The sequence below is a fragment of the Diabrotica undecimpunctata genome, chromosome 10 (genome assembly GCF_040954645.1).
Source record: "Diabrotica undecimpunctata isolate CICGRU chromosome 10, icDiaUnde3, whole genome shotgun sequence".
Taxonomy (NCBI): Eukaryota; Metazoa; Arthropoda; class Insecta; order Coleoptera; family Chrysomelidae; genus Diabrotica; species Diabrotica undecimpunctata.
Genome location: NC_092812.1, coordinates 1,205,167 through 1,219,677, shown reverse-complemented (window position 1 = coordinate 1,219,677; position 14,511 = coordinate 1,205,167). Strand labels below are relative to the sequence as shown.

The 14,511-nt window shown below is 30.4% G+C and overlaps 1 protein-coding gene across 1 annotated transcript in view; it reads right to left on the bottom strand.

The window, feature by feature from the left end:
• The window catches only part of LOC140451921 (uncharacterized), a 115,026-nt gene that overhangs the window by 70,604 nt on the left and 29,911 nt on the right, over positions 1–14,511 (bottom strand). The window contains exon 2 of the mRNA XM_072545888.1: positions 11,136–11,297. Within this exon, the coding sequence (XP_072401989.1) occupies positions 11,136–11,297 (162 nt within the window). The remainder of the gene's footprint in view (positions 1–11,135; positions 11,298–14,511) is intronic.

Sequence of the window (14,511 nt, the reverse complement as noted above, 5' to 3'; positions counted from 1 at the left end):
TTAGGGCCTGGTGATACGAGAATACGTAACACCACGGTTTGGGGCGTTTACATGTCATCATTGGGCGTTGACATGTCACCATTCAGGCGTTTACTTGTGAATGTTCCTATACCACCATTGGTCGATTGTTTCGATGAACTGTAATGTACGTGGAATCCACTTCTAAATAGGTCCAATAGCAACAAAGATATGATTTAGCGTCGTTTTCACAATGTTGTCATGTTTGTTTCTCTGTTAGGCTCAGTGACTACTCTCCATTCCTTCAACGTCTATTACGCTAAAATTCGATCAATAGCAACAAAGATCCGATATAGTGCCATTTTGACAATGTCTTTGTCTTTGCTTTTATGATAACATATTTTGATATCTTCTCCTCTTTCCAACGAGCCCTCATTCGCGAAGATCGGACCAATAGAAACGAAGATATGGTGTAGTGCCTTTTTGGCAATGTCTTGTCTTTGTTTTTGTGTAAAAGTATTGGATATCCCCTCCTCTTTTATTTAACGTGTTACACGTAGTAATCTGACTAATAACAACACAGAAACGATATAGTGCTGTTTTGGCATTGCCTTTGCGTTTGCTTTTTTGTCTTAACATATTCGTTACCATCTCCAAATTCCATCGATACCTTGCACGTTGTTGTACGTTGAGCTGTTTCGACTTTACAAGATTAGTGTCCTTTTGGCAATGACGTCATCTTTGTTTTCGTGTCAACGTATTCGTTTGTCCCTCCCCTTTCCATCGATACCTTACACATTATTATACGTTGAGCAGTTTAGACGCTACAAGCTTAGTGTCCTTTTGGCAATGCCGCCATCTTTGTTTTTTTTGCTTCAGCGTATTCGTTACCTCCTCCCCTTTCCATCGATACCTTGCACATTGTTGAACGTTGATTCGTTTAGACATTACAAGCTTAGTATCCTTTTGGCAATGACGCCGTCTTTGTTGTTTTTTTTTTTGCTTTTACATATTCGTTACCTCCTCCTCTTTCCAACGGTACCTCACACGTCACGATGTTGTACATTCCTATTCTTTTCATTTCCGGCGATAGCCGCTGCTGTACGTTATATTCATTTGATACCTCATACGTAGTAATCGGGCCAATAGACCCTGAGATACGTTATAGTGCCGTTTTGGCATTCATTTTGTTGCTTGTTTTTTCATCTCCATGTATTCATTACCCCCTCCTCTTTCATTTGACGCCTGATACGTTGCAATCGGATCATCAGACCCGGAGATGCGTTATAGTGTCGTTTTGACATTGATTTTGTTTCTTTTTTCCATCTTGATGTATTCATTATTCTCTCACCTTTCGTTTAACGCTTCATACGTTGCAATCGGACTAATAGACCCGGAGATACGTTATAGTACCGTTTTGACTATATCTTTGTTTTTTCTCTCTACGTGTTCCCCGTCCCCTTCCCGTTCGTTTGACACCTCATACGTCGCGATCCGACGAGCCAACGCCCCCTTTTTCCAACAACTCCTGTTACACTTTAAAAGAATTAACGCTATTTTCAAGTTTGAACGATACGAAAAGAAGAAGAATTCACGCTATCTTCACGTTTGGACGATTTTTCACAAAAGAAGAAGAATTAACGCTATTTTCATGTATCGACGACACCTCGAGTACCCCGTCCCCCCCCCCGCACCACTCGCCCGGATCCATTCGCCTCCCTTCGCCCTACCGCCACCACCCCGTAGCCAAAACAGTGTTACCCATAGCTGCGCGAAACCCGTTGCGCATACGGTTCCAACAATACCTCATACGTCGCGATCCGACGAGCAGTCGCGCCTCCACCACGAAAAGATCAAAAAATGACCAGAATGGACCTTAGCGATTTCTTATGGGATTTAACATCGGAAAATAGCCAGAACTCTCCTAGCCCTTTTACTCTAGTAAACCTTTCATTTCAGGAAGGGATTTTTTCCCAAATTCTAAATACTGATTTAGTTTTGCATATACATAAAAAAGGTGACAAATCAAAATTTGATAACTATCGAGGCCTATCACTTTTATCTGTGTTTTCAAAAAAATATGAGAAGGCATTTCATACACGTTTCCTCTCGTATATTAACAAGCACAACATTATAGAAAAGTCTCAATTTGGTTTCCGTGAAGGTATAAGCAAAGAATATAGACGCTTATAAGTGTGCAAGATGCACTACTAGCGCTGTGCAATCATATTTTATTGAACTTTGATAAGGATAATAAAGTTATCTGTTTGTTTTTTGACTTAGCACGAGCTTTTAAAACTGTAAATCATCCAATACTGCTGGAAAAACTTTATCATAGTGGTCTTAGAGGAACTGCGTTGAAGTGGATCCACACCTTTTATCGAAAAGGTTTTAAAAAATTAAGGTCAATGTGAATGTGAATATAATATTTTCTTCAGAAGAAAGTGTCCTCTCCGGAGTTCTACAGGGAAGTATTGGCCATCTTTTATTTTTGATTTTCGTCAATGATTTAAATCAACTGATAAACGATAGCTCAACATGTTTGGTTCGGAATCCATTAGATAATTTTTCTGATGCAATAAGTGTTCGAGTAGAAAACGTTGAACAGCAATCAGGCTGTTATGTCACTCAATTTGCTGGCGAACCACAGTTGCAGTAAATTCCAATACTTTTTTTCATGTAGTTCAAAAAGCAAACTGTCTTGTAAAAAGTTGCACTGCATTACTGTTTAAATAATACCCTGATCTTAAATGGATCAAAGACCAATAGGGTAACCTTTTCACCTTCTCTTATGCAGATGAGTCCATTAGTAAAATTTGACAATAGGTCAGTGGTAAATAGCCACTCCACTAAGTTGTTAGGTGTTTACCTGGATTCTAATTTGTCTTGGAGCTCTTACGTTGATTATGTAGTGGGAAGATTGTCTGTGCACTGTTATGTTCTATGACAATTTAGGAATTTTGTCTCCCCAGATATCTTAAAACTTTACTATTTTGCTCATGTACAGTCAATTTTGCAATATTGCTTAGTTTTTTGGGGAAATTGCTCGCGAATTAATGAGGTGCTTGTTCTTAAAAAAAATTATTCGTACCATGACGTTTAGAAGGCGCTTGGATTCCTGTAAACCAGTTTTTAAACAATTAAATATTTTAACTGTAATTTCGCTGTATATTTTCAGTTGTGTTGTTTATGTAAAGTCACATAGATGCAATTTTATTTGCAGAAATGATGTTTCCTTAATGAGTGACTACAATTTTCGTTGATTTGGTGACCTCTGTTCGTCACTTGACCGTTGTGGGCAAGGGTCCTTACCCAACATGCGTTCGTTTGTATAATAAATTACCTAATTATGTTAAATAGTCAAATATTTATGTATTTAAAAGAACAGTTAAGGACTTACTTCTGGTAAACACTTTCTATTCGTTAGAGGAATACTTGCAGGCATTTTTTAAACAATTTGTATGGTTTTTATGTATATTTTATATGTTTTTATGTACTTTTAGTTTTTATACTTGTAATAGTATTTCATCTGACTTGTAAAAGTCAGATGAAATAAAGAATATTGATTGATTGATTGATTGATATAATTATCGGTATAAATAACAACAGATCATATGATCCTAATGTTCACTTCGGTCCTATAAATTTGTATAAAAAATTGTCTCTATTCAGTTCTATATCCAAAAACAAAACTTCGCTCCGAATCTCTGGGCCTATCTTTTGTTTTCAATAAAACAAACTAAACTTTATGTTGATTCTCCTTATGCTGTTTCTCCACACCTCATGATCTCGTTTACTCTCTTACCAAAACATATGCGGCCTCGCCTCAAATAATTCTTATATTAAAAGAAAGACTTACAAATTGTGGATTTTAAGATCTCGTCTTACACTGTCACGGCTTTTTGCTGCCACAAACAACCTCACAATCTTTTTTTCACGATTCACCACTTTATCTCGTAACGGCCACACCTTATCACAGGAAACAACCTTTTCTCTTGCAGTTCTATCTTAGACTCCTCGTTTTTCCTTGGCCCAAAAAAAAACCAAACTAACTTCGCTTTCCTCTTACTTCTCCAATACCTCTCTCGAACCAATCAAATCACTCAAAACAAAATTATCTTACCATCTCCTTTCATTCTCTCGTCAAACTTTCCTTGACTCACTATACTGTCTTTTATTAGAATCCACTATCAAATTCCTTTGTCAACAAAACTCTAACGACCGTTCATTGTTTTTTGAATTAAATAGATAGCTTTCATTTTTACACAATTTACATTACCTTGAAAACCGAAGTTCATTTTTATATTATACAAATCCTTACTTTCTAAACCTAAGTTAAATAACGAAATATACAAATAGTTCTTGGTAACCGAATATTAGGGAAACACAAACTACCTTTCATTGTCCCGTTTGTTTGCACAAGTTTTTATACACTTTTAAACTTTTCATTGTTTGATGACTCACTTCACCTACATTAATTACATATTCTCAATCTAAAGAAACAGATGCCTGCATATTCCAATTTCTTTGAAATTTGAGATTCATATTAATATATATATATATATATATATATATATATATATATATATATATATATATATATATATATATATATGTTATGATGTGTTTTTTGTTTGAATGATGAGCAATGAGTATTTTTAATAATATAGGGTTTTTATCGCGGTTCTCAAAGAATTAGCTTGTAAGTACTTTTTTAAATTATCTTTATTATCACTATTATGAAACACACATATATATCTAACCTAGTCAATGTAAATTTAAAATAAACTATCTTTAAACTGATATTCTTATAAAACTAATTAAATTCTATAGACAATCTAAAATTTAAACAAACTATCTTCAAAATTGAAATTGTTATGACATTAACTAAATTATATTAACAAAATTTTGTACCTTTCTTTCACTGAATGCCTAAATGAACTATTTTCCACTAAGTATATAGATTCTAATCACCACTGAATGTCTTCGTACTTCAGTTATCCTTGTTTTTTGTGAAATTACTTTTTTCAATTATCAGCTTCTACCAATTTAAGATATATTTTTCTTCACCAGCATCTATACACCACCAACCAAACCAGCAAACAGCATTTATATTTATTCTTCTTTTCAATATACCAATATCCAATTATTATAAGTTGATTTATACTAATCTCCAACCATAATATAATTTAATTTCTTCCAATATACCTTTTTTTATCTTCAATAATTATTTGTGTATAATTATAAATGTGCATTAAATTATATGCATAATTTTTAATCTTCATTTAACTCACTATATTAAACTATTGGACTATTTGTACTTGATTCACTGACTCTAACTAACTTTCATAATAAACTGCTTGACTTCTGACTAAAAACTTCTAAAAACTGCCTAAAACTCTTCTGACTGCACTATCTAAAACTTTTCTGACTAATAACTTTCAAAAACTGCCATCTTGAATCCAAATCACGGGTATTTATATCTTTTGGACATTCTAGAACCATCTCGTAAGATATCATGTTCTATTCAGTTCTATTTAATACATGTCTGAATTTTCTGGAACAAACCATTTCGCAAACATGGCCATCTCCGGAGATCCAGAGAATTCCATTCTTTTCTATTAATAATTTTGTTGACATTTAGGCTTTTCAGATCAGAATATATAATTAAATTAGTAACTAACACTCTAATTTAATAAAATACACATTTCAAACAATATATTATTATAACCCACTTTATATTCGTAAATATTTTAAACGTCACTTCAGAGTATAAATATCTGTCAATCTCCGAGAGTATTTTTGGTTGCCTAAGCACATGGCTCACTTAAATCTATTTACAACATTAAAATTACTAAATACAACTTTTTACAATTATTATAATATGCTAATTTATTAAAAATGCCCTCACATAAATATATTTTTATTAAATTCTCTAGTATATAACTTATTTAAAACAACCAAATATCTAATATTATGTAGTATATAACTTATAAATTATTTTCTATAAACCCTAATTGTCACAATACCCCAAAAATAATATTTAAAATAAATAATTTACTTATTATTTTTTTAAATATTAATTTTCTCATACCTTATTAAATTTAATAAATCAAAATTTTTTTTTTTTTATTTAAAATGTGTTAAATACATCCCTGTTCGCTGTCTATGTCAAAACAGAGAACAACGGAGCACAGTTCGGCTATTCTATGGTCAAACTGTCATGTCAAATGGAGAGAATAAAATATAACCTTAATTAAAAATATAATGGATATTGTGTTCTGTTTATTTATAGACAAAATCTAGGAATTATTTCCATTCAAAATAACTTCATCAATATAAATTGGTAAGTTTTTCCACTTTATTATATTAGAAAGACATTTTTATAGCAATTATAGTATCTAACCCCAAATTATGATTTTTAGGGTACCAAACAATTTCCATATGTACAAAATTCAACAAGTATGATGTCAAATTTATTCACAACAAAGAAATCTACCATCTATCTATGAAATCCTGTATACTGTCTACTTTTTCTTTCTAGAGGTATTAACCAGAAACTATGCTGTAAATCGATTTTAGTGAAAAATGACATTCCTGTAATTCTTCCTAATATTCCATCTATACTCATTGGTGCTTCAAATTGCTTTTCAGTAATCTTGTTAATATTCCTTGCATCCAAACATAACCTGATTTCACCTGATCTTTTTCGTACTACTACTATGGGGTTAATAAAACGTGTGTCTGCCTTCTCAATGATCCCATCTTCTAACATATTATTAATTGTTTTGTTTACTTCTTCTCTGTATTTATATGGTATTGGGTATGATTTTGTTTTAAAATCTTTTTCTTCTTTAACTTTTATACTATGGATATAATTTTGTGCAATTCTATTTTCTTTATTGACAAGTCCCTTGTGTTGCTGCAATATGGAAATGACTATTGATTTATATTCTTCAGGGCAATTTAAAACTTTCATCATATCTTCTTCTTTACAAATCACATTATTCTTCAATATGTACTCATTATTCCTTGCTTCCAATTTTACGCACTCCGCCTCGTAGGCATCTATCTGCTTAAAATTTCCATTCCTTAAATATTCACTACAATAATTATTCTTTACATTCTTCTGGGACATTTCCCTATCATCAAAATACATTTCTTCTTCATAAACATCATTATTTTCTTTTAATAATATCCTATCAACTCTTATTCCTTCTTCTACCTCATCTTTCTGCATAAATTTAATTATTTGCCCTTCCAAAGTTACCATTTTTTCTTCAAAATCTATCTTTACTTTCTTCCTTTCCAATTCATCATTTCCCATTAATATATCAACACATAAATCCTTGACAATAAATCCTTGCATATTAATTTCTTTATTAAGAATATTAATTTTAAAATTGGCTAGTTTATCAATTTCACCCAACTTCTTATTATTTGCACCAATAATTTTAATTTTTGGAATCTTTATTATATCTGATAGTTTTAATGTATTAAAAATAAAATTCTCCGAGACTAATGTACTTTCTGAACCAGTATCTATCATAATTTTAATCATTTTATTTTTGGCCAAAGCATTTATATAAATTAAATTAATAGATTCAATAATTTTCTCTTCATCTAAAGAAATAAATTCAGAAGGTTTTTCATAATAGCAATGGCCTAACTTGTAATTCAGAAAGTTTACTGCACAAAATTTTGATTATTAGAATTGTCAGATTGTATCTGACCACTTGGATCTGATGTCCTATGTCTTTCCCTACTATGACTTCTACTCACATTTTCTTGCCTTGTACTATTTCGTTCCCTGTCTTCGCAGCTTCTATTCCTTCGAACACAATTTACCTGTCTGTTATAGTTAGGTCGCTCTGTATTTCTTCTATTGTTAAAATCTTGTCTATTATTATTAGTACTGTTATTAAAATGTTGTCTATTATAATTAGTATTATTATTAAAATTTTGTCTATTATAACTAGTATTATTATTAAAGTTCTGTCTATTTGGATTAGTGTTAGTATTATTAAAATTTTGTAAATTATTACCATACCTAGTATTAATGTTATATGATTGTCTATATTGTTGAATATCATTTTTATTATATTGAAAGTTAGTATTGTTTTTTCTGTTGTTATTATTACTTGTCATATTGCCTCTTTGTATTCTTTGAATAAAATTAATAAAACTATCTATTGTTTGAATATTTTGTACAGTTACTGTTTGGACAACATCAGCATCAAAATGTCTAGATACATTTAAGACTGTTTCATCCTCTCTAAGTGGTGGTTCTAAATATTTTGCAACTGTTATCAGTTTTAATGCATAATCTACCATATTTGATTTTAAATTGTGATTATACTTTCCAAAATATAGAATTTCTCTAAACTTGGCTTGCTCTAATTCACCCCAATAATAATTTAAAAATTTATTTTCAAATGTTTGAAAATTATCTAAATCATTCTCAATACTAGCAAACCAAGTTGCTGCATTGTCATTTAATGTCACTCTAATATAATCTTTAATATCATTAATATTATTCACAAATCTTAATTTATGTTTTAAACTATTTATGTATACTCTAGGATGCAAATTTTTTATATTACCAGAGAATTTAATCCCAGTCTCATTTGTTAAATTTAAGTAAGGTCTCCCTATGTCTCTCATTTGTGAAATATCATCTATTCTCTGTTCCACATTTCTTATTTGATTACTATTTATTTGGATATTTTGTTGTATATCGTCTAATTTTTCTTCTGTGTTTCTCCTGTCTTCGTTAATTTTTACTTCTAAGTTACATTTCTGTAACTCTATTTTCTGTTCTATATCTATCTTATTATCTTGAATAATCCTCTTTACTTCTGTCCTCTCATTGTCTATCCTTTTCTTGTAGTCATTCCGTATACTTTTTATTTCATTTGCTACTTTTTTCTCTGCAGCTTCAAGTTTTTTATCCATTTGTTTTACAATTTTATTATTATTATCTTCTATTTTCTTTTCTAATTTTCTATAATTCTCTTCCAATTTCTGTTCCATTTTTTTCATGTCTTCTTTGACTTCTTTTGAATTCTCTTCCAATTTTTTTATGTCTTCTTTGATTTCTTTTGAATTCTCTTCCATTTTCTGTTCCATTTTTTTCATGTCTTCTTTGATTTCTTTTGAATTCTCTTCCATTGTCTTGTTCATCTGCATCATTAATGACATCAAAGCTGCCATATTGACATTTTCCTCTCTTTCTGGATTCATTTCTGCAGTATCTTGTGGAACTTGAACTAAACTCTCCTCTTGTATAGGTTGTGTTTCTACTTCCACATCTTCTTCATTCTTTTTGCTTCTTGTACCTTTCTTTCCTTGAGACATTTTGAGACTTTACTTGTTCAAATATAATTAAAAATAAAATCTATAATTTTTTCTTTCTAATGAAAATTAATTTACTTATATGAGAGCACTTATCTTCCCAAACTAATTCTTTTAAATAGAGAGCCCCACGTTGGGCGCCAAATTGTTATGATGTGTTTTTTGTTTGAATGATGAGCAATGAGTATTTTTAATAATATAGGGTTTTTATCGCGGTTCTCAAAGAATTAGCTTGTAAGTACTTTTTTAAATTATCTTTATTATCACTATTATGAAACACACATATATATCTAACCTAGTCAATGTAAATTTAAAATAAACTATCTTTAAACTGATATTCTTATAAAACTAATTAAATTCTATAGACAATCTAAAATTTAAACAAACTATCTTCAAAATTGAAATTGTTATGACATTAACTAAATTATATTAACAAAATTTTGTACCTTTCTTTCACTGAATGCCTAAATGAACTATTTTCCACTAAGTATATAGATTCTAATCACCACTGAATGTCTTCGTACTTCAGTTATCCTTGTTTTTTGTGAAATTACTTTTTTCAATTATCAGCTTCTACCAATTTAAGATATATTTTTCTTCACCAGCATCTATACACCACCAACCAAACCAGCAAACAGCATTTATATTTATTCTTCTTTTCAATATACCAATATCCAATTATTATAAGTTGATTTATACTAATCTCCAACCATAATATAATTTAATTTCTTCCAATATACCTTTTTTTATCTTCAATAATTATTTGTGTATAATTATAAATGTGCATTAAATTATATGCATAATTTTTAATCTTCATTTAACTCACTATATTAAACTATTGGACTATTTGTACTTGATTCACTGACTCTAACTAACTTTCATAATAAACTGCTTGGCTTCTGACTAAAAACTTCTAAAAACTGCCTAAAACTCTTCTGACTGCACTATCTAAAACTTTTCTGACTAATAACTTTCAAAAACTGCCATCTTGAATCCAAATCACGGGTATTTATATCTTTTGGACATTCTAGAACCATCTCGTAAGATATCATGTTCTATTCAGTTCTATTTAATACATGTCTGAATTTTCTGGAACAAACCATTTCGCAAACATGGCCATCTCCGGAGATCCAGAGAATTCCATTCTTTTCTATTAATAATTTTGTTGACATTTAGGCTTTTCAGATCAGAATATATAATTAAATTAGTAACTAACACTCTAATTTAATAAAATACACATTTCAAACAATATATTATTATAACCCACTTTATATTCGTAAATATTTTTAAACGTCACTTCAGAGTATAAATATCTGTCAATCTCCGAGAGTATTTTTGGTTGCCTAAGCACATGGCTCACTTAAATCTATTTACAACATTAAAATTACTAAATACAACTTTTTACAATTATTATAATATGCTAATTTATTAAAAATGCCCTCACATAAATATATTTTTATTAAATTCTCTAGTATATAACTTATTTAAAACAACCAAATATCTAATATTATGTAGTATATAACTTATAAATTATTTTCTATAAACCCTAATTGTCACAATATATATATATATATATATATATATATATATATATATATATATATATATATATATATATATATATATATATATATATATATATATATATATATATTACAGTACTTGATTTTATGGTATGTATTATTATTATTTATGATATTTAATAATGAACAAAAAATTTTTGCAACTCTGGTTATTATTTCATATTGTAAAATTCCATCACCAATCACTTTCAAACACCTTTTAAAGTTCTTATTTATTTACTATATAGCTGGTAAACTTACCTTCAAATCTTCGGAGTTAATGTCTCGTTTAATATGCAGCTTCATTGAAAGAAATAGTGCTCGATTAATATTGCTAAACTGAACGTTAGAGTAGGTAATTGGAGCGTTCGGATATTCTGAACATCTTCCTCTGAAGACATTAAACCGTATAGTCTTTGGCCTCTGTAACAAGCATTAGTGAAAATGAACAAAAGTTAATTGTAATACTTAAATGCTACAAAAACTTAAAAAAATAAAGACTTGGAAGAAGCAACGAATCAAGTCATAAACAAAGACGTTAAACTGAATTAAAATAATCAATAAAATATAAGATACAAAAATTTATATTATGCTGGGTTGACTTAAAGTATGGGACTAATTAGAAGACATTATAAAACACATAGCCAAAATTAAATGGAGGTGGGTAGGACAAGTCGCTAGAATGATGGATAATAGTTGGACCAAAAAAATCTTGGAGTGGAGACCGAGAGCGGATAGATAAAACCCGGGAAGACCACCCACAAGATGGACTGACGATATAAAGAGGATTTGTATCAACTGGATTGCAGCAGCGCAAGATAGATCAAAATGGAGGTTTTTCGAGGAGGCCTATGTTCAGCAGTGGACGACTATGGGCTGATGATGATGGGACTAATTAAATAACTTATGGCACAATTTAATTTAAATTGGACACCCTCTATATTTTTGCAAATTTTAGAAGAAACTGTTATTCTTAATTTATACATACTTAGTTTGGTAGACAAAATTTGTTAAAACAAGAAATAAATCACTTTAGATATTTAAAGAATAGGTAAATTTATTTATTCAGGTCAATGGAAATCTCTCTTTCTCTTTAGTTCCATCTCTCCTTGTGGAGTATTGGGCGCTTATTGCGTTTCTTGGCCAAAAGTGTAAGATTGCTGACTAGCCAGGTCAACACATCTTCTTTCTTGTTTATTTTTTGGATAAATTGTGTACCAGTTCTTTTCATTCTTTTCTGTTGTTTGGTTTTTTGTTTATTTCAGCCCATTGTCTGAACTTCAAATTATGCGCCAATTACATTGTAAACGACAACATTGTAAAGAAAGAATAAATTGTTCCTTCAAGTGACAAACACGTTTTTCATTTTGTAAAAGTTTTAATTAATTTATTCGAGTTTATTCAACAAGAAGTTCATAACCAGCGCAAATATACAGTTCAACCTTCATGGTTCCTTCTAATCCCTTCATGGTTAGGTCCTTCGAGCCGGATTTGGTTATTAACAAGAAAAATATAATTCATAATTTCAAGTAATAACCTAAAAATTGGCGATCATACATCAAGAAAGCAAGTATTGTTGGTCCATCAAACACAGAACAGTTCTCTTCGTAACAGAAATCAACATCTAGCTGCCTGCTCAACTCGTTTGAATCGTCTCATTCCAGTTCCTAACGGTAACACCTACTTCCTTCAGTACTGCGGTAAATGTAATTTAATATACCCCTCTAAGAAGGTATCGGTCTGGTGCTGTTAAAAAAGTTTACAGTAAGTCATAGGAAGTAATATCGGTTTTAACTTTCCTATCTTATAATTTTCTTTGTTTTTCCTTTAATATAATTTATTATTCCTGATATTTGACTTAAAACTTATAAAATGTCAGATATTGCAATGCTACGTAAAAAACGTTCAATAATTAAAAAAAAATTAACAAATCAATAATTATTTAGATCAAATAAAGGTTTTAGACGAGCAGAATCTTCTAGTAGCGTAGTTAGAAACACATCTTTCTAAAATGAATAACTTAATAGAAACATTTGAAAATATTCAAGATGAAATCGACTGCTTAGCTTTATCAAAAGTATTTATATCTGTTAGTATACAGAGTGTCCCATAATTAATTGGACATTAGCTAATGGGTGATAGCTGACATCAAAATAAAGCGTTTGAGCTCAAATTGCTTAGGCAAAATGTTGCTAGTTTTCGTTGTACAGGGTGATTCATTAATATTTTTTTATATTATTTTTAGGGATATATTGAAAACTATTCAACCGATTTAAGTAAAATTTGGTATCTTGCTATTATTTAGTATGCTTAATATGAAAATGATATTAGTTTTACCGATGACACTAGGTGGCGCCACCTACTATAACATTGGTTCAATAATGGGGCCATAATTTTTTTCCCACCCTGTATAAACATTCTAGGAAAAAACATGAAATAACATTCAATTCTACACAAAAAAGGTATTCTTGTTTCAAATCAAAAAAGTACACCGTTTTCGAAATAAACGTATTTTTTAGAGACGTGCATAAAATAAAAAAAAATTTACAAAAACTTATGTAAATTCAAACATTATTCAAAAGGTCTTAAATAAAAGTGAATATTAAATGTATTAGTAGTAGATAATTTTTGCAAACAAAATGCATATGATTGAAACAATTATTTTTATTAAACCTTTGACTCAGTAACAAATTTTAAAAAAATCAGAAATTAAATTAAACAATGAAGTGAATATAAAACAATTAACAAAGTGAATAATTCAAAACGAAACAAAAAAAAATTACAATAAGTGTTCAAAATGTGCACCATTAGATAAACTACATAATCTAAATCTTTTGTGTAAGTTTTGTCTTATTTTAAATAATGAGTTTCTTTGGGCCCTAATTACGTTAACTCCCTCTACAATATTTTGCCATAACTCTTGACAGTTATTTATTTTTTTTTATAAACAAGTGACTTTAGGTAGCCCCACAAGTGAAAGTCTAGGGAATTTAGTTCGGGACTGCGTGCTGGCCATGGATATACACTACCTCTACCAATCCACCTTTAAGCATAAATTTCATCTAGATAATTTCTAACTTCTAGGCTATAATGTAGTGGTGCACCATCATGCATGTACCAAGAGTTCCGTCTCAAATTTAGAGGTATCTCTTCTAAAAGAGTTGGTATATCTTTTCTCAAAAAATTTAGATACGTTACTCCGTCAAGCCTAGTTGGTAATTCGAATGGTCCTACAATACAATCCCCAAATTTGCCACACCACATATTTATAGAAAACTCGTGTTGAAAATGATGTTCTTGAAATGCATGAGGATTTTCTGTCGCGTAGGTATGGCTATTGCGCCAGCTAAATACACCCCTTCTAGTAAATGTGGCTTCATCGGTAAATAAAATTTTATTATAAAACATTGGATCGTCTAAATGCCGCCCCATCATAAACTGACTAAATCGAAGCCTTGCTGGAAAATCCTGTGGTAAAAGTTTCTGTACTGGAGTAAAACGATACGGATACAGATTTTCTGTCGGTATTATTCTTGACACCGTAGATTTGCTTATACCAGTGGCCGCAGAAACAAGCCTTGTACTAGTTTCTGGATCTTCTGCAACACGCACAACAATTTCATCCTCCATATCCGCA